This window comes from Microdochium trichocladiopsis (genome assembly GCF_020744255.1).
Source record: "Microdochium trichocladiopsis strain MPI-CAGE-CH-0230 chromosome Unknown B0I36scaffold_4, whole genome shotgun sequence".
In the NCBI taxonomy this organism is placed as follows: Eukaryota; Fungi; Ascomycota; class Sordariomycetes; order Xylariales; family Microdochiaceae; genus Microdochium; species Microdochium trichocladiopsis.
Window position 1 is genome coordinate 3,313,259 of NW_025763547.1, and position 26,690 is coordinate 3,339,948.

General features: G+C 57.3%; 7 protein-coding genes and 1 non-coding gene across 8 annotated transcripts; 5 read left to right on the plus strand and 3 right to left on the minus strand.

Annotated features, from left to right (window-relative positions):
- Positions 1-185: 185 nt before the first annotated feature.
- B0I36DRAFT_422021 (glycoside hydrolase family 43 protein-like protein) lies at positions 186-3,160 on the minus strand (the record flags this gene model as incomplete). The annotated part of the gene is made up of 2 exons (XM_046162195.1): positions 186-2,146; positions 3,073-3,160. The coding sequence occupies 2 exons, from the start codon at positions 3,158-3,160 to the stop codon at positions 186-188; spliced, it is 2,049 nt and encodes a 682-aa protein (XP_046014467.1).
- A 1,700-nt stretch (positions 3,161-4,860) lies between these two features.
- Positions 4,861-7,915, plus strand: B0I36DRAFT_430812 (Six-hairpin glycosidase-like protein). The gene is given in 5 exon segments (XM_046162553.1): positions 4,861-5,135; positions 5,206-5,288; positions 5,299-5,434; positions 5,529-6,668; positions 6,811-7,915. The coding sequence occupies 5 exon segments, from the start codon at positions 4,973-4,975 to the stop codon at positions 7,833-7,835; spliced, it is 2,547 nt and encodes an 848-aa protein (XP_046014468.1). The 5' UTR covers positions 4,861-4,972; the 3' UTR covers positions 7,836-7,915.
- A 437-nt stretch (positions 7,916-8,352) lies between these two features.
- On the plus strand, positions 8,353-8,436 carry B0I36DRAFT_t66. The gene has a single exon. It is a non-coding gene; the product is annotated as a tRNA-Tyr (tRNA).
- Positions 8,437-9,123: 687 nt separating this feature from the next.
- B0I36DRAFT_348672 (uncharacterized protein) lies at positions 9,124-10,225 on the minus strand (the record flags this gene model as incomplete). The annotated part of the gene is made up of 3 exons (XM_046156711.1): positions 9,124-9,432; positions 9,506-9,810; positions 9,898-10,225. 3 exons carry the CDS (start codon positions 10,223-10,225, stop codon positions 9,124-9,126), a joined length of 942 nt encoding a protein of 313 aa, XP_046014469.1.
- A 939-nt stretch (positions 10,226-11,164) lies between these two features.
- Positions 11,165-12,835, plus strand: B0I36DRAFT_111068 (uncharacterized protein). Its single transcript, XM_046147886.1, has 2 exons — positions 11,165-12,131; positions 12,190-12,835. The coding sequence occupies exons 1-2, from the start codon at positions 11,475-11,477 to the stop codon at positions 12,556-12,558; spliced, it is 1,026 nt and encodes a 341-aa protein (XP_046014470.1). The 5' UTR covers positions 11,165-11,474; the 3' UTR covers positions 12,559-12,835.
- A 1,428-nt stretch (positions 12,836-14,263) lies between these two features.
- Positions 14,264-16,112, plus strand: B0I36DRAFT_241018 (feruloyl esterase B precursor; the record flags this gene model as incomplete). The annotated part of the gene is made up of 4 exons (XM_046149809.1): positions 14,264-14,628; positions 14,710-14,734; positions 14,809-14,943; positions 15,003-16,112. The coding sequence occupies 4 exons, from the start codon at positions 14,264-14,266 to the stop codon at positions 16,110-16,112; spliced, it is 1,635 nt and encodes a 544-aa protein (XP_046014471.1).
- Positions 16,113-17,235: 1,123 nt separating this feature from the next.
- Positions 17,236-21,339, plus strand: B0I36DRAFT_241927 (TATA-binding protein interacting; the record flags this gene model as incomplete). Its single annotated transcript, XM_046149870.1, has 2 exons — positions 17,236-20,487; positions 20,542-21,339. 2 exons carry the CDS (start codon positions 17,236-17,238, stop codon positions 21,337-21,339), a joined length of 4,050 nt encoding a protein of 1,349 aa, XP_046014472.1.
- A 789-nt stretch (positions 21,340-22,128) lies between these two features.
- Positions 22,129-26,413, minus strand: B0I36DRAFT_241797 (phospholipid-translocating P-type ATPase; the record flags this gene model as incomplete). The annotated part of the gene is made up of 2 exons (XM_046149862.1): positions 22,129-22,615; positions 22,701-26,413. The coding sequence occupies 2 exons, from the start codon at positions 26,411-26,413 to the stop codon at positions 22,129-22,131; spliced, it is 4,200 nt and encodes a 1,399-aa protein (XP_046014473.1).
- Positions 26,414-26,690: the final 277 nt, after the last annotated feature.

The following is a 26,690-nucleotide window of genomic DNA, read 5'->3' on the forward strand; positions in this document are numbered from 1 at the left end:
AGCGTCTACTGCGGCAACGTGTACAGATATTTGAAGAAGCAGGAGATACCCAGATAGACTTGATTCTCGTCCATTCATGTCGCTACAAAAGAGAAAACTATACATATATACACAAAGAAAACACCCTCCATTCCACCCGAGCGAGCAAGTCAGGGCAATTTAATTCCGGACCAAAAAGGCTACAACTACAGAGGGCGAGCAGGCGGGCCATTGAGCGTCGGCACGACCGTCTTCATCAAGCCCGTGGCATCATCAAAATACACGCGGTCAATCGTGGTCTCCCTGTGGGTGCCGTCGCCGTTGGGGATGCTGAACCGGTGGTACGCCATGTACCACTCGTCGGTGCCGGGGATCTGCACGACGCTGTCGTGGCCCGTGGCCAGGATGCCCTGGCTCGTGTCCTTGCTGAGCACGACGCCGCGGTACGTGAACGGGCCCTGGGGCTGGGTCGCGGTGGCGTAGCCGACGCGGTAGTTCTCGCTGCCCGTGTCGTCGATCGAGTACGTCATGTGGTACAAGCCCGCGCGGTACACGACAAACGAGCCCTCGCGGAAGTCGGTCAGCCCGGAGACGGCGGCCAGTGTGGACCAGTTGACCGACACCATGTCGTCGTTGAGCTGGGCCACCACGGGCTTGCCGTTGCCCCAGTACAGGTAGTACTTGCCCGACACGGGGTCGTGGAAGACCGCCGGGTCAATGGCCTGGCCCGTGGTGACGGAGGCGGACTCATTGTTCAGGATCATAGCGGTGGGCTGCGCGACAAAAGGCCCCTCGGGACCCGACGTGGAGACGGCCACACCGATCGTCTTGCGGTTGTACGTCGGGTTCTGGCCAGAGAAGTAAAAGTAGTACTTGCCCTCGCGCTCAATGATGGTGGGCGCCCACGCGTTGCCCGTGGCCCAGGGGACATTGCCGCTCGTGCCGTTGAGGGTGAGAAAGGGCTGGGCAGTGCGCGTCCAGGAGACGAGGTCGGTCGACTTCCACACGTAGAAGGTGTTGCCGCCCCAGCCCGGGGTGCCGTCGGTCGTGGCGTAGATGTAGGCCGTCTTGCCGAAGATGGCAATGTTCGGGTCGGCGTAGAGGCCTGGGATGATGGTGGAGCGCTTGGACAGATGTGTCGTGGTGGTGGTGGTGGTGGACGACGACGAATCTTTGGCGACTTCGCGCTTCTCATCGACAGCGGCGGTGGCCTTGCCAGCCCTGAGCACGGCGAGCTCGGCGGCGGTGATGGGCACGACGGAGCCGTGGCGAGGGCTCGTGGGCAGGCTGTACGAGGCAGGAACCTTCCAGTTGGGGTTGGAGATGTCGCTCGTGGCGAGGGGGATGTAGCCGCGGCCGCCGTACTCGTCGACAAAGAGGTAGAAGGTCTGGCCGTTGGCGTCGTTGGGGTTGGCGCGGAACACGGTCGGGCCCTCGACGGCAGAGGTACCGGCGTCACGACCGATGCAGGTGTCCTCGATGGTCCACGAGGCGAGAGAGGCCGTCAGCGAGGTCGAGCGCTCCTGGATAATGTCGGTGCAGCCGGTGCCGCCGGCGCCCTCGTCCTTGGTGAAGCGGTGGTAGACGCCGTCGACCTTGATGACGGTCGAGTCGATGCGCGAGGTGCCGGCGTCCTGCCAGATCTGGGGGGCGCTGAAGGTGACAAAGTCGGGCGTCGTGGCGTAGAGCATGCGGTGGTACGAGTTGCCCGTGTGGTTGGGGTCGTTGTCGGCGTAGAGCGACGACGCCCAGAAGACGACGTACGTCTGGAGCGTGTCGTCCCAGTACGCCTCGGGCGCCCACGTGTTGCCCGCGTTGGCCGGGCTCACCTGGACGTGCCGCTGCGCAGACCAGTTGACGAGGTCGGCCGACTCCCAGATCTCGAGGTACCGGCTGCCCGTGCGGACCGAGTCGCCCCAGGACGTACCCGAGCCGATGGACAGGTCGGTCGCAATGAGGAAGAACTTGGTCCCGTCGCTCGAGCGGATCAGGAAGGGGTCGCGCAGGCCCGTCGTGCCGAGCGTCGACGTCAGCACGGGCTGCCCGCCGTTGAGCTGCTCCCACTGCAGGGCGTTGTTGCCCTTGCTCGCCGCAAAGTAGATCTTCTCGCCCTGGCGCGTGTTGCCGGTGAAGTAAGCAAAGACATAGCCCTCGAGGGCGCCCGAGGCTTGCCGCTCGGCCAGCTTCTCGGCACTGCGCTCATAGCCAGGGGTCGGTCCGCGGCCGATGGTGTAAGCCGTCGAACATGAGGTCAGGCCGGCGAGGGCAGAGGCCCAGTGTGACAATTTCATCTCTGGTGAAGAGGCCCTGAGGCAGGCAGGCAGACTGGAGTTCTAAAATGGTCTGCGGCACGAGATGCTCAGTGTCAATCTTCAACGGCATATGCAGGAACAGCGTGGTAACAGGCCGACTTATATGCAGTCCTCCACCTCACGATGGCTTCGTGCAGGCCTCCACTTCAAGCGCCCTGGCTGCACCACCACTCATGGTTGCAACCTGCTTTCCTGTGGCTCCATGATGCAACCCCAGGGCGGCCACTCTGAGTGGAGCGCGTCACAACATATGATCAGCAGTCAGGGCAATCAATTCCAAGGTTGACCAAGCCCCCGTCGGCCTGGATCCGGTTGTTTAGGCTGCGGTAACACGAGCATGGGTGGCCAGGGGCGTGCACCGCAAAAGCGGCTTGCACATGATCGTCACGATCTAGTGTCTGTGGGCGGGACCGTGACTAAAAGTCCTCGGCCAGTATTCGCCCCATCTGGGGAGATGGGATGTCACTAAGCCACCAATCCGCGTGCTTGTATCTATGGTTCCCATGCAAGACCCGAGTCCGTTGTCAGAGCATTCCTGTCTATATTTTAGCGATATCTTGCGTTCTGCTTACCTCACGAGCGAGATTTCCTTGGCTATCTGGATTATGCAGACTTGGATCGGGGGTCTTGATCATGATGTAGCATTGCGCTCTTCCCTCATGCCCAAGTGCCACAGGAACTGTGCAACCCCTCCACGAAGACAGGCAGATCAAGATCATGACAGCCATCGAAAGTCTGGGGAAACAGCAAGCATTGGATCGGGACAAGCCATGATGATCACCGACGCTTGGATGGGGAAACGAGGAAAGAAACGCGGAGAACGGAACAGGGGTTGGCCTGACACGAATCAGTGACCGCAACGTCCGCATGACAAGTGCCGAGGCCCCTAGTTTTTTACCTGGATAGTTAGCATGGGGATAAGCATAAACCGGCCGAGTTGCCTAGTCGATTGGGTGCCCTGAGTGGGCGGACTGATTCAGAGAGTGCCACTGGAATCGGAGTCGAATATGCGCTCCAATCAGTCGAGGCCGTTCCCCCAAAATGGTCCCGTCGGCGGGATCCACCAGGCCCGGCTTGTTCGCGAGACGCCGGCAGCTTTGCCTGGCCCCCGGGCATCTTACATTATTATTCCCTGCGCAAAGTGAAGGTGACTTGGGATCACGAGACTGCTCTTTTCTTTAATGATGCATTTGCCCTGTTTCTCAATGCCGAGGCTGCTTTCCTCATGCTCGGGTCCCGGAATGCCACGCCAGGAACTTGAGTGCTATGCAGTGAAGGGCCCGCAAACCAAAGAGTCTTGTTCGACATGTGACAGCTGTGTTGACGGCAAATAAATCGCGAGTCGCTGTGGCACGTCATAGTGCGTTGAGACGAGACAGCATTGCGAGTATGGGAGTCGAGACAGAGATCGCGTGGCTATCTTGGCACTGGTTGGTACTTGGTTCAGTGGTTTACTAGAGACGTCTGATTCAGCTCGAAAGCTTAGGCGGGTGTCAGGAGTTTACAACACTGTTTTCTTGCAACGAGGAAGAGCAAAACCTCTACACTTCCTCTTGTGAGCATGCACAGATTTATGCCCTGCGGCAAATCGATGCTTAGTTCCGCCACCACGCCTCGTCCGCAGCAGAATGCAGGGGATGGGCATTTGACAGCTGCTTTGCCAGAGCCTGGACTTCAGGCCATGAAGCCTGTGAGTTTGTGGCTGACCAGGTGCCCTGTCCCTGTCTGTCCAGCAGGCCTGAAAAGCGCAAGGACACAATGCATCAGCCCGGATAATCATTCACTTACCATATTTAGTGCACGCCTCATGCGAGCCCACCGTCCCATTGGCTCGCATAAGCTCAAGCCACAAAGCACAGCACAAAGGGTTCTATGACGCAGTTCCTCCGCTCCCCAAGTACAATGCGCTGCGCCGACCTGCCTAACCAAGCCGCCGAAGCCCATGCACCGCACATCACGGGGGCTCCCGATCAGTCAAGCCAAGCGAAGACGGGCCGTCTCTCTTGACTTGGCACTTTTGCGGAGAAAACGTGGGGAAGATGGCTATGCACCCCCCATGTACATAACATGCCAGCGGCACGGACACTTCGGGAGGAACACCGGTTTTTGCCGCACCGAGCACAAGACCATCTCCAAAGCTGTCTGTCTTTGTCTTTGCTACGATTGATGTGCCCAGTGCGGGGAACATCACAGTTCCCACAGATTGTGCTGGAATCTGTCTCATTCTAGTACTGTAATCACTCCGAACTGGTAGCAGCGCTGCTCAAAAGTCGACAAAGAGCACCACTGGTCAAAGTCTGAAGACATCGACGGCTGTAGCATCCGTGACCAGTTGCACACTCTTGACATTTGGCTAGGTTTTGCAATGTCTTGGAGCTTCGGCGCCTTCGCCGATATCGCCCGGGTATCTACTCCAATGGCGGGCACCAGCTTGCATACGCCTGGAAGGGGAAACAGCATGCGGAGACGAGGCACAGATTGTAATGTCACCTTTCAGTGCCGATCATGTTATCATTGACCATGTGCCATCGGATCAATGCTACCGAAATCCAGATAGGAACAGGAACTGGTCCGGCTTTCGATCATGACAAGCATCTAGTTTGGACAATTGGATACAATACAACGGGCAGCCCCTCCTTTGATACTGTTGCTCACAAGCGTGCCATGAGAAAGTTGTCGTCATGCCCATTATGAACAAGCTGCTTGGTATCACGATAGCCGCTTTGGCTGCAAGCGCCCACGCCAGAACACTATGGTCGTCTAAGCCTGCGGATGCTGGCCCGCGCTCTGGTCAGGAATACATCCTCAAGACGGCCTATCCACTGGGCAATGGGCGGCTGGGAGGTATGTGGCCTGGCAGTCTTTGTTGTATCCGAAAATGACCTTGTTAGACTGAATCTCGCGCCATATCTAGCTACACCTTACGGTGCCCCTGGGTCGGCCGGGCTGATGCTGAACGTTGATTCGCTGTGGTCTGGCGGACCGTTTGAGGCATCTGTAAGTACAGTTCCGTTTCGAAGGTTGGTCTCTCGCTAATCAAAATGGGGAAACTTCTCAGAACTACACTGGCGGGAACCCGCTCGAGCCAAAGTACGAGGCGCTCCCCGAGATTCGTAGCACCATTTTCACAAACGGGTCAGGAGGTTCGTTGAAACAACTTGAAATCTCGTGGCCTGCGGTTGTCAATATTCTCGGGAGATTGAGAAACTGACTCGAATCGTTTCCCGTGCACATCAGACATGAGCGCATTGCTTGGCTCGGGCCGCAATTATGGCTCCTACCGCGTCCTCGGGAATCTCAGCATCGCCCTCGATGGGGCCGACGGAGGCTTCACTGGATATCGAAGGGAACTCGACCTTAATACTGGGGTGCACACCACGAGCTTCACGTTGCCGTCCCCCAGTAGCGAAGAGGGAACGGGCAGGAATGTGAGCGAAAGGACATTCTGTTCTTTCCCAGACCAGGTTTGCGTGTATCAGCTCACTCTGTCGTCGACGCCTGTGGGCGCAGAGGCGGCTTTGCCAGCAGTCAGCATCCGGTTTGAGAACATCCTGGTTGACCAGAGTCTTATTCAACTCACTTGCCGCGACAACATGGTGCGCCTGACGGGCGTCACGCAGGCCGGTCCGCCCGAGGGAATGAAGTACGACAGCATCGCCCAAGTCACGGACAACGCCCACGCTGGGCAAACGACATCTTGTGACGAGACAGGGACGCTGACAATCACCCCGGGCCAAGACCAACAGTCGATCACGGTGGTCATCAGCGCAGGCACCGACTACGACCAGACCAAGGGCAACGCAGAGAGCGGCTACTCGTTCCGCGGCGCCGACCCAGGCCCGCAGGTCGAGCATCAGGCTTCCTCCGCGGCTGGCAAGCCGTTCGCCGACCTCCTCGCCGCACATATGGCCGACTACACGCGCCTCGCGGGCGCCTTCGAGCTGGACCTCCCAGACCTGGACAACTCGGCCGCGATAGAGACGGCAGACCTGATCTCGCAGTACTCTGTCGACGGCACGGGCGACCCGTACCTCGAGGCCGCGCTCTTCGACTACGGGCGATACCTGCTCATCTCGTCCTCGCGGAGCAACTCCCTCCCGGCCAACCTGCAGGGCCGGTGGGCAGAAGGGATCGACTCGGAGTGGGGCGCAGACTACCACGCCAACATCAACCTGCAGATGAACTACTGGCCGGCGGAGCAGACGGGCCTGACCGAGACGTACGAGGCCCTGTGGAGCTACATGCGGGATACTTGGGTTCCCAGGGGCACCGAGACGGCGAGGCTGCTGTACGGAGCGGAGGAGGGGTGGGTTGTGCACAACGAGATGAATGTGTTTGGGCACACGGCTTTGAAGGAGGAGGCTGGATGGGCAAACTGTAAGTCCTGCAAACTGATGACCTTTCTTTCTTTTCCCCAGTCTCTCATTCCACATTCCTCCATATCTCGTGAAAGATGTTTGTGAGAAGGGGAGAGAAACACTAACAAATGACATCTCGAACCCTCTCTGCAAACAAACAGACCCCGTGGCCGCGGCATGGATGATGCAGCACGTCTGGAACAACTTTGACTACACCCAGGACACGGCCTGGCTGCGCGACTCGGGCTACCCACTGATCAAGGGGGTCGCGCAGTTCTGGCTCTCGCAGCTCCAGGACGACGCCTTCACGGGGGACGGCACGCTCGTCGCGAACCCGTGCAACAGCCCCGAGCACGGCGGCACGACGTTCGGGTGCGCGCACTACCAGCAGGAGATCACGCACGTGTTTGCGGCCGCGCTGTCGTCCGCTGCTGCTCTCGGGGCCACAGATGACAACGACGACGAGGAGTTTCTGGCCAGCGTGGCCGCGAAGCTGGACAAGCTGGATAAAGGCCTGCACTACGCGTCCTGGGGCGGGCTTAAGGAGTGGAAGCTCCCAGAGTCGTACGGCTGGGACGTGCCCAACACGCACCGCCACCTGTCGCACCTCACGGGCTGGCATCCCGGGTGGGCCATCTCGTCGTTCCAGGACGGGTACCGGGACGGGCAGGTCCAGGCGGCCGTCGAGCAGACGCTCGTCTCGCGCGGGCCGGGCAACGCCGAGGACGCCAACGCCGGGTGGGCCAAAGTGTGGCGGTCCGCGTGCTGGGCGCGGCTGAACAACACGGAGCGGGCGTACTGGGAGCTGCGGTACGCGATCGATGTCAACTTTGCGCCCAACGGGCTCAGCATGTACAAGGCGACGAATCAGCCGTTCCAGATCGATGCCAACTTTGGGCTGGCGGGCGCGGTGCTGAGCATGCTGGTCGTCGACCTGCCGTTGCCGCACGATACTGCCGTGAATGCTGCTGCTGCTGGGTTGGAGGATGCGAGGACGGTGGTGTTGGGCCCGGCGATTCCAGCGAGATGGGGCGGAGGCAGCGTCAAGGGGCTTCGCATCCGTGGTGGTGGCTCCGTTGACTTCAGCTGGGATCAGAATGGCCTGGTCAAGGACGCGCTGGTGATGGGAAGTAAATCAAAGGTCAGGCTCGTGAACGTAGAGGGAGATGTGCTGGCCGAGGCATGAGCCAGCCCAGGTTACACAGTGTTTGACCAGAGCAAAACCACCAGAACTGCTTGGATAGAATTTGAGTCGCAAAAGAGAAGCAGTTTTATGGAACGATGAGCATGATTATGACCTAATATTTTTTTTTTTTTGACTTCTTTCGTCCGCCACATGAAATAACCAAGCGGTAGTAAAAGTGGTTGGCTTTCTTGGTTTAAAGATAAATCCCACAACCCGCACTTCAACTGTCCGCAAAGTGCGCATCAACTCTTTATGTACACCATGACAACAAACAAGTATGTATCACAATTAAAACAATGCCTCTACACAATCCAAGCCATGTTATTCTGCCAAGGCACAATGAGGTCTAAAGACAGTGCGCAAATTAACGCAAGCCGGCCTCCCTATACGGAGTTTTGTCAGTGGATTTGTTCATTGCGCATTTATGAATACTATATATCATGCGATATGTCCCCCGAGCATCAATAACAAACCTTGACGGACAGTCCAACTGTTCTGCTCAAAAACGGCCAATTCTCCCTTGGTGGTGTAGTTGGTTATCGCGTCAGACTGTAATTGAGTTGTAATCTGAATGTCACCGGTTCGATTCCGGTCCGAGGGAAACCACGGATATATTCCATTCTTTTTTGCATTTTCTCCCTGGTCTGTTCATATCGACTGCGTTGCGTTGCGTTGCGATGACCGGAAGTCCCTTTTTGATTTCTTTTGTGGGAGGTGGTGACAGCCTGCGACGCTGGGCGGCGTAGTTTTCGGTGTTTCTGGGATGGAGAATTTGCCAATGTTTGAGACATGGCTCTCTAAGAGGCGTCCAGCAGAAATCCGCCATGGTCTCAGGCCGGGATTGTCGCAAGCCTCACCGCTAGGTGATCTAGCATACACTCTCTGTCACTAAAAAACCTTTTGCAAAAGTGCCCCCTTGCAAGCTGTTCACCGGCCTCGCATTGTCCCTGCGTGGATCACTGTGTTACACGCTGCTTTCAAGTAAGGTGGATGGAGTTGAGCCAATGGCTGCTTATATTGAATGCAGCATCATGCCGGGATGTTGTTCCTTACGGCCGCTGGTCTTTTCCCTCCTCATGCTTTCCCACTCTCGTGATTTCACGTCCACTACCTACGACCGATGATGTTGAGATCGGTCTTTTCCTGTGCATCTGTGCAAATTCGAAACCCGCCTGCCGTTGAAGCCAATAACGCCGAATGCAAAACTGAATGCGTGCAAATCCAAAATGCAATAATTCTCCTTCTCGCCCACAATTCATGTCAGGCAGGAGCTCGTGGCGCCCCCTGTTCATCTCCTTGTCAACCCGACAAGACTGAAGAACTCGTTCCTCGTCTTCTCCTTCTTCTCGAAGCAGCCCAAGACGCAGCTCGTCAGGGTGCTCGTTGTCGTCTTCTCAACACCGCGCATCACCATGCACAGATGGCTCGATTCCATGACCACAGCAACACCTTGAGGCTTGAGGACTTCCATGATGGCATTGGCAACCTCTCGCGTCAGGCGCTCTTGGACCTGCAGACGTCGGCTAAACATTTCGGCAATTCGAGGCAGCTTCGAGATACCAATGACGTTGTCGCGGGGAATGTATCCGATGTGCATCTAGATGTGACAGGCAATTCGTCAGCCATACAAGACTCTTCAACAGGGTACCTTGCCCTAAAATGCCCCTTACCTTGCCATTGAACGGCACCAGGTGGTGCTCGCAGAGACTGAAGATCTCAATGTCTTTGACAATCACCATCTCGTTGTGTCCTTCGTGGAATATGGCGTCGTTGACAATGTCCTTCACATTCTGTTGGTAGCCCTTGGTGAAGAAGAGCATGGCCTTGGCGTATCTCGTTGGGGTGTCAAGCACGCCCTCCCGGTCGGGATCCTCCCCAACACACTCCAGGATCGTCCTGACCGCAGCACGCATCTTCTCGAGCCGCTCGGCGGCCTGTTCGGGGCTCTCTTCGAGCCGTTCCCGGGTTCCTCGGCCTGCGAGTATGTTCCCCGTCAGTATGCGGCTCTGTTCCATGGTCCGGGCGGCTATTGGCTATCTCGGTAGGGCAATTGTCCACTTACTGGGCCGGCTGAGTCCGTCGAAATCGATGAGTGGGCTGGGGGACCTTGTGAGGGTGCCGCTCTCTGTGGTGGTGACGGCGGGTGCTGCTGTGGTCTTGCGCTTCTTTGTCTTCTTGCCCTCGGGCTCGTCGCGAGGGTCACGGGCAGCCTTGCTCAAGCTGTTGCGGCGCTTGCTTTGCCGGGCGTGGCCATTGAGTTCGGGCGAGGCCTCGTCCCTGGCCCGGTGCCGGCGACGCTTCTTGTCGGCCTTGTGGTGAGAGTGGAGGGTCTGGGGCACGACATCGCCGGCCTCGGATGCGCCTGTCGAGGCGCTGCTGGACTGATCCATGTTGTCTCTGTCGTGCCGAGTCTGTGGACCGAGTCTCGCTCACGGCTGACAGATGAAAGAATGAGGAGAAGGGTCGCGAGGGGAGAGGAGCAAAACCCGCTGGCGCTTGCACGAGGTCCTGATCGAGTCAAGGGTCCTTCCTGAACTTTTGGACGATGTGGGTCCTTGCGAGGAGCGAGCAGGAGCGGGACAGTCGGGGATTCTGGTAGCGAGCCCTCGCAACGGGATGCGCAGGATGGTACGGACGGGGGATCGAAGGGACAGCGCCAAAAAAGACACCAGGCCTGTCTCCAACGCAATCAAGACCAAGAGCGAGAGAAGCAGGGTTGATGACTGTGGACGAGGCCCGGAAAAGCTGGATGCAAGTAAAGGCGCCGACCTTGAGCACGTGGTGGGGACCTCCACGCCTTGCAGCGCAGCGACAACGGGCTCATCTCCAGCTTTTTCTCCAGTGCGACACAGCCGGCGCAAGCCGCGACAGGGCCTGAGCCATCACCTCCCTCTAATCATGTCTCGGGTCTCCTGCGACCACAAGTGCCGCCCCGAAGAGCTGGTTCACTGGTGAGCACCCCAATACTATCCAATCGAGCCAAGTGCAACAGACTGTACCTGCAATGCTCACCTTTCTCGCCAGACGATGGGGACAGCCTGCCTGAGAGGGATCATGTCGAGAATGAAGAAATGGCCGTTATCGGAAGCTGATGACCAACGTGCTGGCCAGCTGATTTTGACGTCAAGGCCAGCCAGTGCCTGAGCCGTTGCTTTAGAACCTCCAGGGCTACAGGTGGAGGCTGCGGCCACCAAGTTCAGGTGCCTGTCAAGCCCCGGCGAGCGAGCTCTGTGGTCAACATGTGGGGCTGCTGCCGCGCCCAAGCTCTTAACGCGGGTGGGCCTCAGCGCGGCGCGGCACTGGCGAGCGCGCCAAGGCTGTTTGTCAAGGTTGGCTTTGTCGCTTCTTCCCGCTTTCAAGGCTTCCATTCACACAAGCAACACTCAGCACACGCTCACCTCATCGACATCGGTTTCCAACATCTGTCCTCGGTAGCATCGTTCCTCTGCTCAATCAGCCCGTACTTGCACAACCACGCGCGCCACATCCATCTCCTGTATACCCGACCGTACCTGCCCAGGCACTCTCCATTCACTCAACTCCTGCTCGGAAGCGCTTTCCGGCACGGGACCAGTACGGCCTCGCTGATCCTCCACTGAGAATCACTCGACTCTGACCGACGACGTTTGACGCCGCAAAATGGCGTCGCCGCCACCATTCTCGCCGGCGGGCTCCCCGCCCTACCCGTCACATGCGCAACTGCCTTCGAAGAAGCGTCCCTCAGGCGCCGCCGACCTCTCTGTCCAGCCGCCGAAAATCAAGCGTAGGAAGCCATCGCTGATTTCCGTCACCTCGGTCGGCTCGGCCCACCCTCTCCGACAGACCTCTTTCCCCCCGGACGAATCGCAGTCACAGGTCTTCTCTCCAACATATCAACGGTCACCTAGTGCCGACACGATGAGCCTGGTCAGCGGAAGCCAAGTCAGTGCCGCTCCGCCCAAGAAGAAGAGAGGCCGCAAGTCCAAGGCAGAGCGCGCAAACGAGGCTGCCGCAGAGGCCGCGTTACGTGGCGATGGTGCTTCGAGCATCGTAGACGGCCGCGCAGGGACGGTCATGAGCACAGCGAGCGGCAACAAGGGCAATCGCGACGACGCCGACGGAGACAGGGACGGCGATGGCGATGGGGCATTCGAGGTGCCCGAAAACATGGCAAGTAAGGCTGCCGACCGATCCAAAGAACAGATCAAGGAGGAGGAGCGCCTGCGGGCGCTTCTGACACAGAAGATGGATGACCCGCAATTCCATCGGTATGAGGTGTGGCACAGGGCGACCCTCAAGATTGGAGACGTCAAACGGGTACGTGGATGTCATGAGCATCGTGCGGTAACTACATCACTAACACTTCGCCAAACAGCACATCAACAGCGTCACTTCGCAGTCGTGTCCGGTTAACGTTCAGCAGATGATGCAGGTCGTGTGCAAGATGTACCTCGGCGACCTTGTCGAAGACGCCCGCAGGGTCCAAGAGGAGTGGATACAAAACGGTGAAAAGCAGACTGATCTTCCCCAAGAAGAGGACTCCGCAGAGAAGATTACAGACGAGCAGAAATATCGGCGACAGCCGCCGCTGCGGCCAGACCACCTCCGGGAAGCCTACAGACGTCGAAAAGCACAGGCAGAGTCGGGCGGCGCCATGGGTAGTCTGATGGTATGGAGTCAACAGTCTCAAAATGGCGTTGAGAGGTTCGCAACTAGAGCTGGGGGGCGTCGTATATTCCGCTGAGCATGAGTCAAGTCGTGGTCGCCAAGCTCGTCCCTGGCTTAGAAAGGGGAACTGTGCTTCGGACCCGCAGCAGAGCAGCTGAGTCGATGCCAGCAGTGACTGCCACATAATGGAAGCAATTTCTCCAGTCATTTGGCACTTTTATCAGTGGACTGCAGCATAATTCCACAGCCTCGCGAAGTCGAAGTCCTTAAGTGATTGGGCACAGGCTGACGCCACCACCTCTCGAATTTACCTCCGAGCACAATTGCCGACAACAACAAGTCTCTCTTCACGCCACTGCTGGTTTCAAACCAGGGACCAATGCCACAGGCACGGGCCTTGTTGTTTATCCGGACAAGGTCCGCCTGAATCGTGCAACCTTCTCAATTAGTCTGGGCCATCCTCGATCCCCCTTGTACGGTGGGGCCTGAATTGCCGGGCACGTGCAGATCGGGAGCATGCCGACTCCACGTCTGACGTGGTTCTTTTTCAGCGCCGGACTAACCCCAATCAAGGGGTTCGGCGCGTTGGTTGCGAGGCGGGTTTTGCCGTCCACTCAGGTGGCACCGCAATGTATTGTATAGATGAGTGTGTGGAAAGAGATGACAGACATTACGAGGCGCATTATTTATCCTACGTTATCGCATCGTTCCTGGGTTTCCTCAAGCTCGTAAGCATGCTGGTCTCACGTGCAAGGCGCTGGACGACAAGCGACCATGCTGCCGACAAAATGAATTGGCCGCCACAGATAGGGGAATTTCTACAGGGCACGCAGCACAATACCCTCCACGGGAAGAATTGAATATTACTACACGCCGCTCAACCACTAATGCAGGCCAGCGAAGTGAGCGAGAGAAGTGTGCTGGGAGTGTGGTTTTTGCCAGGGCATGCCCCCTTTGGGCCAGAATTGTCTAGCGAATGCGGGGAAAGCGCCACACGGCATTGGGGAACAAGGACAACTACCGTGCACTTGACGTCGATCAAGCTGGCGAGGTTGCCAGAACTCTGATCTCCAATCCTTCCAAGGTTCGTCCTGATCTACATACGGCCTTACATTAAGGTAGTATACACAATGCCATCCCGCAGTGCCGCTGAGTGCGCTAACGGGGGAAGCAAGGCCTCCGCCACAACGTGGGAGAAGAAACGGGCCGGTTGGCCAGCCCATGTAAATTGGAGTAGCATCGAGTTAGGAGCGGCGTCAACACGCATTGATGTCCGGCTGGGCGGTCTTTGGTCCTTCCCGGGAGGGACGCGCTCGCGCAGAAATGGGGGACCCCCTGCCCTGATGGAGTATCCCCACACCCGGATAGCAAGATCGACATCCCCCAAATGCCCTGTTCCCACGCAAACATTACGCACCACATGCCTGCAGTACCGTGTATAGCACGCAGGCCACGGTGCCATCCCGAGGCAGGGCGGTGGAAGAAAGATTTCCCAAGGGCTGCTTGCCTGGATCGTCACCTTGCGCGGGTAATTGTGTAGCCCTGTGCCAAGGCCTACGATATTCTGCAGATATATATTGCTCGGCGGTCCTGGTGAGCCGCAAGCAAGAATGTCCCTGCTCTCCTCCAGCATCATCAGGAGCAATTCTGTCGCTGGTGCCTCGTCACTCTCTGGCAATCCCGTCACTCGTACTGTCCCTGCCCCCGACATGATGCACGACGCAACTTCTTCCGCAGCCGGGGCCACGGCCCTCCTGGCCAGCCTGTTCTTCGGCCAGGCCATGGCCCTGCCCTCCGCCGCTGCGCCACCGGGACCGCCCGTTGTTCCCGGGCCGCGTCCGGAGGTCAAGAAGCACCTCGCCTGCGACCCAGAGTCCATCGCCTCCATCCTGGGCCAGAACCACCCAGAGGTCACCATCAACTTCGCCGAGCCCGTGGCCGAGGGCGGCAGCTTTGGCGGCGCCGGGCAGGGCAACATCCCGTTCCCCGCCAACGCGACTGGGTTGCCAGCGCTGTGTGCGGTGTCGGTCAACGTCAAGAGCTCCGCCACTAGTGCGTACAACTTTGGCTTGTTCTTGCCGGACCAGACGTGGAATGAGCGGTTCATGACTGGTGGTAATGGCGGGTTTGGTGGTGGCATCAACTGGTGAGTTTTCCCAAAGTCCCCTTAGACATGACTAGTGGCATGGAAGGGAATGTTAACAGAAGGGTTGTCATCATTGTACAGGCCGGACATGGGCCGTTACTCGAAGGTATGTCGACCTCTGCTGTCCGCGAGAAGACTTTGAAGATTTACTGGGACTGACTTGGACCGCCATTGTCACAGTATGGCTTCGCAAGCATGTCTACCGATACAGGTCACTCATCCAATCCGCTCGATGGCTCCTGGGGTCTGAACAAGCCGGAGAGCCTGATCGACTGGGGCTACCGGGCCATGCACGGCTCTGTTGTCCTTGCAAAGGTTAGTTCCCCTGGACGCGCTTCTTCTGTCCAGCTCATCTTGCTTACATGCCCTCGCAGGAAATAATCACTGGGTACTACTCTGAGGCCGATGGCATCAAGCACTCGTACTATGCCTCCTGCTCAACTGGTGGCCGCCAGGGACTGCGCGAGGTTCAGCTGTACCCCGACTCCTTTGATGGCATCTTGGTTGGTGCGCCAGCCTGGTGGAGCACTCACCTGTCCTCTGCTACACTGTGGCAGGGCCTCTACAACTACCCGCCGTCGGACCCCAAGTCTATCTCGCCTGCGCTCTTCCCCGCGGTCGTCGCGGAGATGACCAAGCAGTGCGACCCTCAGGACGGAGTCGTCGACGGAATCGTGAGCGACCCGAACGGTTGCAACTTCAACTTTGAGGCCTTGCTGTGCACTTCCCCTGGCCAGACGTCGTGCCTCACGGCCGCTCAGCTCACGACGCTCTACAAGTTCTACAACGACTGGGTTGACGAGGACCAGACCTTTGTGTTCCCCGGCATCAATCTCGGCGCGGACCCAAGCTTCCTCATGAGCGCACCCGTGCCTCTCGGCTATGGTTACTTCCAGTACTGGCTTTACAACGACACCAACTGGGACTACACAAAGTTCACCTACGCAGACGTCAAGGTTGCCGACTCGGTCGACCCTGGCAACGCCACGGCTGACGACTTTGATGCCATCGGCCGCTACCAAGCCCAGGGCGGCAAGATCATCATGTACCACGGCGAGGCGGACAACCTGATCCCGACCAAGAGCTCGAGCTACTTCTACAAGCAGGTCCAGCAGCGCCTCGCCCCGAAGGGCGTCAGCATGGACGACTTCTTCCGCTTCTTCCTGGTGCCCGGCATGGGCCACTGCAGCGGCTCGGCCAACGCGCCCTGGTACTTCTCCGCGGGCAGCCAGGCGCTCTCTGATGGAACCACGTACTCGGTCCCCGGCTACAGCGACGCCGACCACGATGCCATCCTCTCGCTGCTGCGCTGGGTCGAGGGCGACAAGGCTCCCGAGCACATCATCGCGACCAAGTTCCAGGGCGACAACGCGGCCGGCGCGGTTGTCAGGCAGCGCCCGCTGTGCGTGTTCCCCAAGCAGGCAAAGTTCATCGGTGGTGATGTGAACGCGGCGAAGAGCTGGGAGTGCAAGTCCCTGTACTAGAGCAGCAGTCATGATATGCCTGAGGATAGCTCCTCGTATAGCAATATAATCTCACCAGATTTTTCTGTCCCTGCGCAAACAATGAATCATGCACAGAATGTGGTCCAGGTTGTGTTAAGCCGTGCTTGTCGATGTCTTGAAAGCTCCATGAGCAAAACCATGGGATGGGGTGCAAAAGCTGCATGCATTGATATGAAGTGAAAGTTGTGATGTAGAATCTGAGCTAGCATGAGTCCTGGAGCAGTTGCTTGATGGTTTTGTTCTGCTCTCCAGTTGAAGAGTCAGTGTGTAGCCCATGCCTCGTTAATTCGTAGGGGGGCGAGAACTGTGAAGGCTTTCAAAGTGACCTCGGGAGCCACGAAGACACCCAGGGACTGTTGACGTTGGCGTGAAGGTACGTGCCTTACCTAAGCGTAATCAGGAGTAGGGACCCCACCCCTGGCCAGGCAGAGAGGAGCTCAGGCCGAGCTGGCTGTCCCCGCTTGGCCGCCTGGAGCTTCACCCCACCACCACCGTGATCATCATCACCAACAATCGCCGCCCGTCACAGGTGTGCTCTTGACATTCCACTCCTCCAAAGACGACAGCCTTTTACGAGCGACGACGAAGCCGCCGAACCATCATTCCTTATTTTGTCCTTCCCAGCATTCTGCGCATCTCCCATACACGACGATAGCATGCGACTCGTGGGCTTTGATCGCTTTTGAACCCGCAGCTGCCGTACTGCATTCTTTCGTCAAGGTGAGTTCTCGGTGACGCTACGGGAGTGGCTCATACCCAGTGCCCCCTTGCCAGGCTTCAAGGACCTCGGGTCAGGACTGCCTGTTCTTCAACTCCGTCTGCAAAAGTGGCCTGCCAGTAGATATGCCAGGCAGACCTTTTTTGGGAGCTCTGTTCAGAAGCGTTGTTCCGGGACTTCGCTCTGATCATGATCAGCTTCGACTTGACTCCACACCCCATTACGGACATATGCATCTGCTGCTACTCACCCGGAGATTCTTAAGCTAATGTTTCTGCTTCTATCCAGTAAACCAATTGTCTTTCGACCACCACACAACATCTGTGAACCTGACGAAACGACCATCCACCCTCCGATCTCCGGCAACGCCGTCACAAAGCCAAGATGGTTTCCGCCGTTAACAACCCGACACCACAAACGATCAGCGCTCTGCTGACCAAACTGAGTGACCCGGACCCGGACTTCCGCTTCATGTCCCTCAATGACCTGAGCCAGATCCTCGCCAGCCAGAAATCCGATTTCCTTCGACAAGACTACAACACAGCGGCACGTATCGTCGACGCCGTGATCAAAACCCTCGACGACCAGAACGGAGAAGTTCAGAACCTCGCTGTCAAGTGCATAGGACCGCTTGCCGCTAAGATCCAGAGCAATGTGGTGGCGCCCATGCTGGAGAAGTTGACGGGCATCAAGCTCGAGCATTCCGTGGACGCGTCTCTGCCTGCACTCGCCCTCCGAAGTGCCATCTCCTCACTGCCAAAGCCGGTGCCTGGTGTCGCATACTCGCAGGAGGTGCTGCAGACGTACCAAATCATCAGCCGAGTGCTGGTTCCGCGTATCCTCGGCTTCTCCAACAACGCTGCCCCAGCACAGGCTGGTGGTGACGGACTTTTCAGCAAGAACAGTGTGCCTAGCGCAGAGGCAATCGACGTTTTGATCGAGGTTGTCCGTTGCTTCGGCCCGCTTCTTCAGCCTCTCGAGGTCGAGAAGCTGCAGGATGTAGTCGTACAGGTTCTCGAGAAACCCAACACTCCAGCGCCCACAAAGAAGCGTGCAGTGGTGGCGCTTGCCGTGCTCGCTCCATATCTCACATCAGCCGTGCTTAGCGGCCTCTTACAGAAAATCCAGACTGCTTTGAGCAGCCAGCAGCTGCCATCAATCATGCGACGACTGTACATCACCATTCTCGGCTCGCTTGCCCGGTCGATCCCACATCAGCTTGGCACTTACCTGCCAGAGCTTGTCCCGCTGGTGCTTTCTGCCCTGAGCCAGGAGGAACTCGAAACACAGCTTGAGGCTGTAAGCGAGGGCGACGACCAGCTTAGCATCGAGTTCAACGAAGTCAGAGAAGCTGCCTTGGTGGCTCTGGAAGCTTTCCTCTCATCATGCGGCACGGAGATGCGACCATTCACGGACGATATCATCGCTGCGACTCTCCGGTACCTGAAATACGATCCCAACTATGCGATGGATGACGACGAGGACATGGATGAGGAGGCTGAGGACGATGATGATGAGCTTGAGGATGACGACGACTTTGACGACGACGGCGACTTCGATGACGGCGACGACGATTCTAGCTGGAAGGTCCGCCGATGTGCCGCAAAGACACTCTACACACTTATTTCGACTCGCAGTGTGGATCTTCTGGAGAAGGGAACATTGTACCAAGAGGTTGCCACCCCGTTGATTAGGCGCTGTGATGAACGCGAAGAGAGCGTGCGGCTCGAAGTCATCAGCACATTATCTTTGCTCATCCGGAAAACAGGAGAAGGCGTGCTCCGTAATACAAGAACCGACGAGCACGAGATTCTTCTCTCGTCACTTCCCGACAGCCGAAAGCGTCGGAGACAGAGCAGCAGTGGCGCCGCGCTTGCCAACAAGGCACCATACGGTGGCGCTGGCGTCACCTCCCCTAAGCAGGAAGATGTGCCAGAGTCTGGACCGCGTGCGGACCTCGCTCGTCTCACACCGCAAATCGTCAAGACGGCAACCAAATTGCTGAAGGGAAAGCAGATTGCTACCAAACAGGCCATGATCAATTTGCTCGACGATCTTATTTCTGTCCAGCACGGCGGCCTGTCAGAGTACTTTGACCAGGTCATGCAGCCTATCATTGAAGTGTCTAAGGGCACGACAGGCAGCGCCGGGACTGCTTCGATGGTTCTCTCCGGAGGTGCCGCCTCCGCGACAGCCACCACTCTCAGGGTCGCCGTCCTCAACTTCATCAGTGACATTGCCAAGACTCACTCATCGAGTCTTTTCCAGCCGTATCTCCCCAAGATCGTTGCTGGAGTTGTCTCTGCTGTCGGAGATCGGTTCTACAAGATCTCCAGCGAGGCTATCCGCACCGCCGAGGAGCTGGTCAAGGCGATCACACCCCCTCGTGCGAGGCTCACTTCGCAAAAGTTCAAGGGCGAACTGCAGAGCCTGTACGACACTATCTATGGCCGTGCGGCTGCAAGTGACGCCGATGCCGAGGTGCGCCAGAAGGCGATCCAGGCGCTGGGCACTCTGCTCTCACGCACATCTGGACCCGATGGACAATCCCTTCTGGCGGCAGAGAAGCGCCAGGCGGGCCTAGAACTTCTTCTTGATCGTCTTCGCAACGAGACAACTCGGCTGCATGCCGTTCGCGCCATCGATAGTGTGGCTGCGCACACAATCAACGGAGGTAGTCTCGACCGCCGCTGGATCCAGCAGGTTGCCATTGAGCTGTGCGGGCAACTGCGCAAGGCAAACCGTTCCCTGCGTGGTTCGAGCATCCAGGCATTGCAGCATCTGATTCTGTCTCCCGCTTCCAAGAACACCCTCGATTCGAGCACAATTGATGGCATTGTTAACGCCATTCTTCCCGTGGTCGCCGCAAACGACAGTCACCTTCTTGCCCCAGCTCTCAATGTGCTCGCGCAGGTACAGCTCGAGAATCCCAATCTGATTGATAAAGAAGACTTCGTCACGAGCATCTGCGAACTTCTCAAGAAGAGCATCACTGGCTCAGCCCTGGAGGCATTATCAGCTCTCGTGACCAACGTTGGCCAGACGGGCAAGGGCGCTCAACTCATGCGTGGCGTTCTACAGGTTGGCGTTGCTGGAGATCCAGCCGTGGTCGGTAGAGTAGCAGGTACCCTGTTTGTTGCGAGCAACGGAAGTTCGGGTGTCACCATCGACAGCTTCATCTCGGAGCTGAACAACGCGAGCAAACCTCCTACGCCCGATACAAGCCGACAAAGTCTTGCCTTGGCCATTCTTGGTGAGATTGGTTTGCGCCTTGGTACGAAGTCACCGCTCAAGCCCGATCTGTTCCTAGGCCAGTTCAAGGACGAGCCGGATAAGGCCTCCGTGTCTGCTGCTGTCGCACTGGGCCGTGCCGGTGCGGGCAACATTGCCACCTTCATGCCGGTCATCCTGGACGCCATGGCGAAGCAGAACCAGCAGCAATACCTGCTGCTGCAGTCGATTCGGGAAGTTCTCCACCAAGTCGTCGTCTCCTCGACCGACATCAGCGCGTACGAGGATCAGATCTGGCAGATTCTCTTCACGGCATCTCAGAGCGAAGACAACAAAGCCATCTGTGCGGAGTGCATTGGACGGCTTGCCATTCACGAGCCGAAGACCTACATCTTGAAGCTTCAGGTAAGTCTGAATGCATGTGGATTCCGCAGCAGGAAGACGACTAACACATCACAGGAACTGCTCAAGAACGAGTCGCCGGCTTTCCGTGCAGTGGCTGTGCAGGCGCTTCGGTACACGCTTCCTGACAGTGATGAGGCGTTTGACGCGGTACTCAAGACGGTGCTCGTCGATATGCTTCTCACCGTGCTGCAGGATCAAGACATGGAGATCCGCAGACTTGCTATGACGACCTTGAACTCGGCGGCACACAACAAGCCTGATCTCATCCTGCCGCACTTGGGGCAGCTGGTTCCCTTTGTCATGACCGAGTCAGTCATCAAGCCGGAACTGATCCGGGAAGTGCAGATGGGACCATTCAAGCACAAGGTTGATGACGGCCTGGAAGTCCGCAAGAGCGCATACGAGACTTTGTATGCTCTGATGGAGACTGCGTTCTCGCGGATAGCCTCGCTCGAGTTTTACAACCGTGTCATTGCGGGTCTCAGCGACGACAACGATATCCGCGCGCTTTGCAACCTCATGCTGAGCAAGCTGATTGTGATCGACCCGGAGGAGACAACCCGCCGCCTGGACACGATTGCCGAGTGCTACCGCAAGACCTTGTCCACGAAGCTCAAGGACGGTGCTGTCAAGCAAGAGGTTGAGAAGCAGGAGGAGGCCAACAAGAGCGTTCTGCGCCTGTCTCTCCTCCTCGCGGAGAAGACAAAGACGACTCTTCCCAGCTCCGGCACCGGTGGCGTGGTCCAGAACACGCAGAATGCGGTGTGGCAGAGCTACTGGGAGTGGATCAACAAGGACTTTGACCGGCAGCTGAAGATGCTGCGGGATGAGAGCAGGGACACGAATGCGTAGAGCGGAGGCTCCTACAGCGTGTGGAATGCGCCAAAGCTTCTCCAAGCGATCAAGAAGAGCAGTGTTGCCTCGCTAAGACAGCCTCGTTGGGAGGTACAATGTCAGACATGTCGTGTTTCTGAGCATGCTGGGCGGGGCCTTGGTCACCTTCTGAACATGTCCATATTTCGGCAAAGAACATTAGCAAAGAACGTTTGTCAATAGCACTAGCCGTAACCTTGAAAATTCTTTGAAAGCCCATGGTGTTTGATGCTTCTCTATGTAGCTCTCTTGGTGTCTGCGATGATGGTTCGAGCCAAGTGCATGTACCTGCGTCCAGTCGCGACGAGGGCCGACATGGTGATCACACGCGGTAATCCTAATAACGGTAGGCCGACTTATGCCGAGCTTTGGCGGACGGGATGCAACCCGCGACTGTCTCAATGAAATACGGACGCCAAAGATCTCGATGGATGTCAGGATACTAGGGGAAGAAAGACAGTGAGCTGAGGGGGTATGTGCATTTATATATACATGCTCTCTGAGGAAGATTCCCGGACGAAACGGCAAGAATGAATGCAAGTAGGACCGGGGGCGGATGATATCCTTTCCCCTCTCTTTGTTTCTAACCAAAACAAAGACGAAAAAAAAAACCGAAAAAAAAAGAACGCAACAAGAACCAATGCTATAAAAAAATGCTACAATGCTACTACACTGTGTGTCTCTTGTCGTCGTCGTCATATCCCAAATCCACCTCGTACCATCATCTTTTGACGTCCCGGCCCTCCCAACAACATGGCGGCCGAGCTTCTAGCTAAAAGACCTCGGGGTCATTGGCTCGCGACGCACGCTCTTCCCGCTGCCGTCTACTGCGTTGTTGTTATTGCTGTTATTGTTGTTGCCGTTAGTGTCCTGGACCGTGCTGCCGTTCTGTCCGTCTACATGTACATGATGTACGTGCCCGCGCTCCGGGTCGTACTCCTCCAGAACCCGCGGGAAGTCGCGCTGCTGCTCAATCTCCTGCCACAGGTCGGCGTCGGTGGGGAAGTAGATCCTGCGGAACGCCGAGACGGCCAGCTCGAACGCGATGACGCACAAGCTGGCGCCGAGCACCGTCGCCCACCAGCTCAGCTGCCGCCCAAAGTGGGACTTGAAGCCGTTGCGGATAAAGTAGGGGATGCGGGGGAACCCCTTTGCAAAGATGGCCTCCAGGATGAACTGCCACATGAACCAGCTGAAGGGGCCCCAGATGGCGCCGGCCGTGGTGAGCCAGTTTTTGGTGTGGAGCTCGAGGCCACTATACGGGGCGACAAGTTGTTCGTTAGTCCTTTTTTATTTTCCTGCAAGAGATGGGAGTGTGTCAGGATCTGGAGAAAACTCACAGGCACTTGAAGTTGATGACAATCACGGCCACGGTGTAGGCCAGTTGGCCCATGGCAAAAACACCGTCGTCCGAGGTCGGTAGCAGACGCGACCAGTCGCCATACATCGTCCAGTAGATGATGGCCGTGTCGGCAACCGCCACCAGCATCCAGCCAATATACTTCCTCAGGTTGAAAGCCTCGTCACGCTGGCCGTACGTGTACAGTTCCGGGATGGCGAGCAGCGTCTCGGCCTTGAGGTCGATCTCGAAAATGCCCAGCATGATGACAGACAGCGAGGTGAAGACAATGTTGAACAGGGTCAGACTCCACTGCTCATAAAGCGAAGTGCCCGTGTACCCAACAAAGTACTGGTACTGCCCCTGCACCATGTAGAAGACAATCTCCTTCCAGAACGTCGCGAGGATATACTTGCCAGTCCGGTGGTATACATAGCGGCCATGCACAAACAGCAGTCTCTGCAGGAAGCGGAACTGGGCAATCGAGTAGTCGGCGACACGTGCGGCCTGCAGTCCCTCCTTGCCAGAGATGCCCACACCGACGTGCGCGGCCTGGATCATAGCAATGTCGTTGGCGCCGTCGCCAATAGCGAGAGTGAGCGAGCCAGGAACGGTGTCGCGGATGCAGTTGACCAGGTTGGCCTTCTGCGACGGGGAGGCTCTGCAGCACACCACGGCATCAATCCGCACCACCAGATCAAAGAACATGATCTTCAGGGCCGCATCGTCCTCGACGGCAGTCAGAGTCTGTCCATCAATCACCAGCACTGAATGCGCTAGCATGCCCTTGCTAACCTCCATCAGGATGGCAGTAATCTTGTCTGACAACACATCAGTCTTCACATCCAGGACAAAGACGTCCGAAAAAGGCTTGCAGATCCGCGCCGAGTGTGCAATGTTGATGGCCGTCTCCCGCTTGTCGCCAGTCAGCATCCACACCTTGATGTTTGCCCGGCGCAGCTTGTCGACCGTCTCCGGCACGCCATTCTGAAGGCGGTCTTCAATAGCTGTGGCGCCTGTAAGCTCAAAATTATGCTCAATGAGCTCACCGGCCTCTTCAATCATCCGTTGACGGTCAACAAGACTGGTTGTGGCTTTGAGATAAATCTTCTTCCACTCCTCGTACTCGCTCTCTTGCAAGAAACGATGAGCAAACAGCAGAGTCCTAAGTCCGTCAGAGGCAAAATCGTCGAGATGAGTAAAGCATCGGTCAAAGATGGCAGCCTCGCTGCTCGCAACAGTCTCGTCCACGGTCGAGTCCCAGTCTACCTCGTACGGCGGTTCTAAAGACGACGGCGAAAAGTGGTGACCCGAGGCGTACGGATCGCCGCCAAAAACGGCCGGTCTAGTCTCGTCGATCGACTCACGCACCACCGTCGTCCTGTGCAAGTCGGTCGATTTTCTGCTGAACGCATGCATGCTGTTGCGGGGGCTCGACATGCTTGCGCGAGCCTCGTTGAAACCCAACCCGGGACTGGAGACGCTGGACCTGTGGTACTCCATGATCCGACCGGCCTCGGCGCTCCGGCGTTCGCTAGCCCGCCTGTCTACATCGGCTGCCTTTTGTGCCGCCGTCTTGGCTGATTTGAGCCGCGGAATTATCGTACTGTCTGCACCCTTACAGAAGATGCAGATCTTGCCGTCAGGCATCCGTACAATGATGGACATGCGTTTCCGATCACTGCTAAACTCGATGACATCAAGGACTTCGTATGCTTCCACAACGAGCTTTCCATCTGGCGTCTCGCGCTGGAGCTTGATCGTCTGCGACGGGCGGTCAATGAGAAGCAAACCAAAATCTCTCGCTGCTTGGACGAGCGCTAGCTCATCTGGCGATGACGCGGAGAATGTAATGTCTCCGTCAGGCGACTTTTCGGGATTTGCAGTATGACAGAGCGCGAGCGCGAGCAGGAATAGTTGAGCCTTCTGCGAAAATGCAGAGGTCGGATGCTCTCTGATGTAGTTGAGCATCACCATTGTGTTGGCTTCCGTCTGCCGAATTCCGCCGCCCTGTGCCGCCAAGTCTGGCGGACCCGGCTGTTGCGCCGACTCGACCTTGCTGACCTTGGCCAGGAGGCTCTCGTTGTTTCGCCGCGACTGCCTCTCCATGGCTTCCTGTTGGATGTCTCGGTCATGGTACCAGGCAGTGCCGGCGACCGTGACCTTTCGGAAGCGCATCTTGTTCTCCGTCAGTGTGCCTGTCTTGTCGGAAAAGACATAGCTGACCTGGCCGAGGTTCTCAAAGATGGTTGTCGTGTTGATGCGTAGTGGAGTGTCGGTCTCCTCGTCGTACATGTCGACGTCTGACATGAGGATGAGCTGGCCGATCTTGATGATCTCAAGAACAACGTACAGGGAGAGGGGGATCAGTGTGTTAAACATGATGATGAACCCAAACCATATCTGCACAAAGGACACGGGTGCGTTCCTGATGTACCACGCGTGCCGTTCGTATCTGCTCTGCCACATGTAGTATCCTCCCGTGCAGGCCCCCGTGATGACGAGCAACACACAGACCAGGAAGAGCACGATGCGGTTGAGCCAGACCTGCATTTTCGGCGCCTTGGCTGCTGCACCCCTGTTGGAGTTCATGCGGATCTTGCACTCCTCGCCAGAGTTGACGACCAGGCCCCAGGCCTCGGATGTGTTTCTGAGGGTGGATCCACGGAACACAATCTCGTTCAGGGTCAAGGGACTGGTCTCGTCGTCTACCAGCACGCGGCCGTCGTAGTGGTAAAGGTCGAGGTTAGGATCTTCTGATACGATCGTCGCGCGGCATTGTCGGAGATCAGCAATCGTATTGCACCGCTCGGCAAGAAGGCTTGATGGCTGCTTGCTCTTCAGGTTCGTTTCGCCATCTAGCGCCATCGTCTCAATGTATGCCACACCATTTGGCCCAGTTGCGTGCAGAAGAATCATGTCGGCTGGCACATGCTGATCTCTCTGCAACCTGACGATATCGCCCACACGGACGTCTTGCCATTCGACAACCGCCCATACGCCGTCGTCCACATCGGAGCGGTGGCCGACCTCGCCCATCTCCATCTCTTCGACGTGACGGCTCTGCTTCGGCCTGTGTCCTTGTGCGCGCCTTGCTGCTGCTTTCATGGCATCCTTGGACTTTGATGCAATCTTCTTCGAAACTGTCCTGTCCGGATCGAACACCCACGCTGCACTCCTGTTTTCGGACTTGTCCAGCTCATATCTTCGATAGTCATCGTACCCTTCCTTGGCGATACTGACTGACACGAACAAAAGGAGTGGTCCCAACGTCGTCCATGTTCCTGTCGTGCTGAGGCCAGGGATCTGCTGAAGGACACCAATGATGAGGAAGTAAAAGTTGGCAAGCTTACTGAACTGGAAGTAGAGCTGCTTGGGCAAGAACGACCACAGTGAGTAGCGCGTTGAACGGATCCAGTTTGATATGTAATGCTTGCCCCTGCGCTCGTCAACAAGCTGATGCGACCGGGCACGCCCGGCGTCCAGCGGAATGTGACGCCCGTCCTTGCTGGGAGGGAGGGGTCTCTGCCGCAGGATGCCCTCGATAATAATCTTCTGATAGGCATGGTCAAAGCCCTCGGTGAAGCGCACTCTTATCGACTTGCTCTGTTTCTTCTGCCGGGCGACCCACTTCTGATATTCCTCGGCTCGCTTGCTCGAGTTTTCGTCGATGATGCCGAGGTCGCCGTTGCCAGCAGCGAACTGCGCGCTCATGTGGCTCGATCGTCGTCGCGGGGGAGGCTCGCCAAAGGGGTTCGGGTCCTCGATCGCATTGCCGCCGCTGGTGGAAAGACTCCGCCTGAATTTCGCAAACCTGCCCTGGGTTGGGGACTCCAGGCTGTGTTGTGCTGGCGAGCGATCATGGTGAGTAGCTTGCGCTTGGTGGCTATGCTGCTGGTCGGCCGCGGTGTCATCACGAACGTCGGCTTGGTTGGATGCATTTGTCGCCGGCCTGCTGGGGCCGAGGGCGAAGCGGCGAGGCTGACGAGGA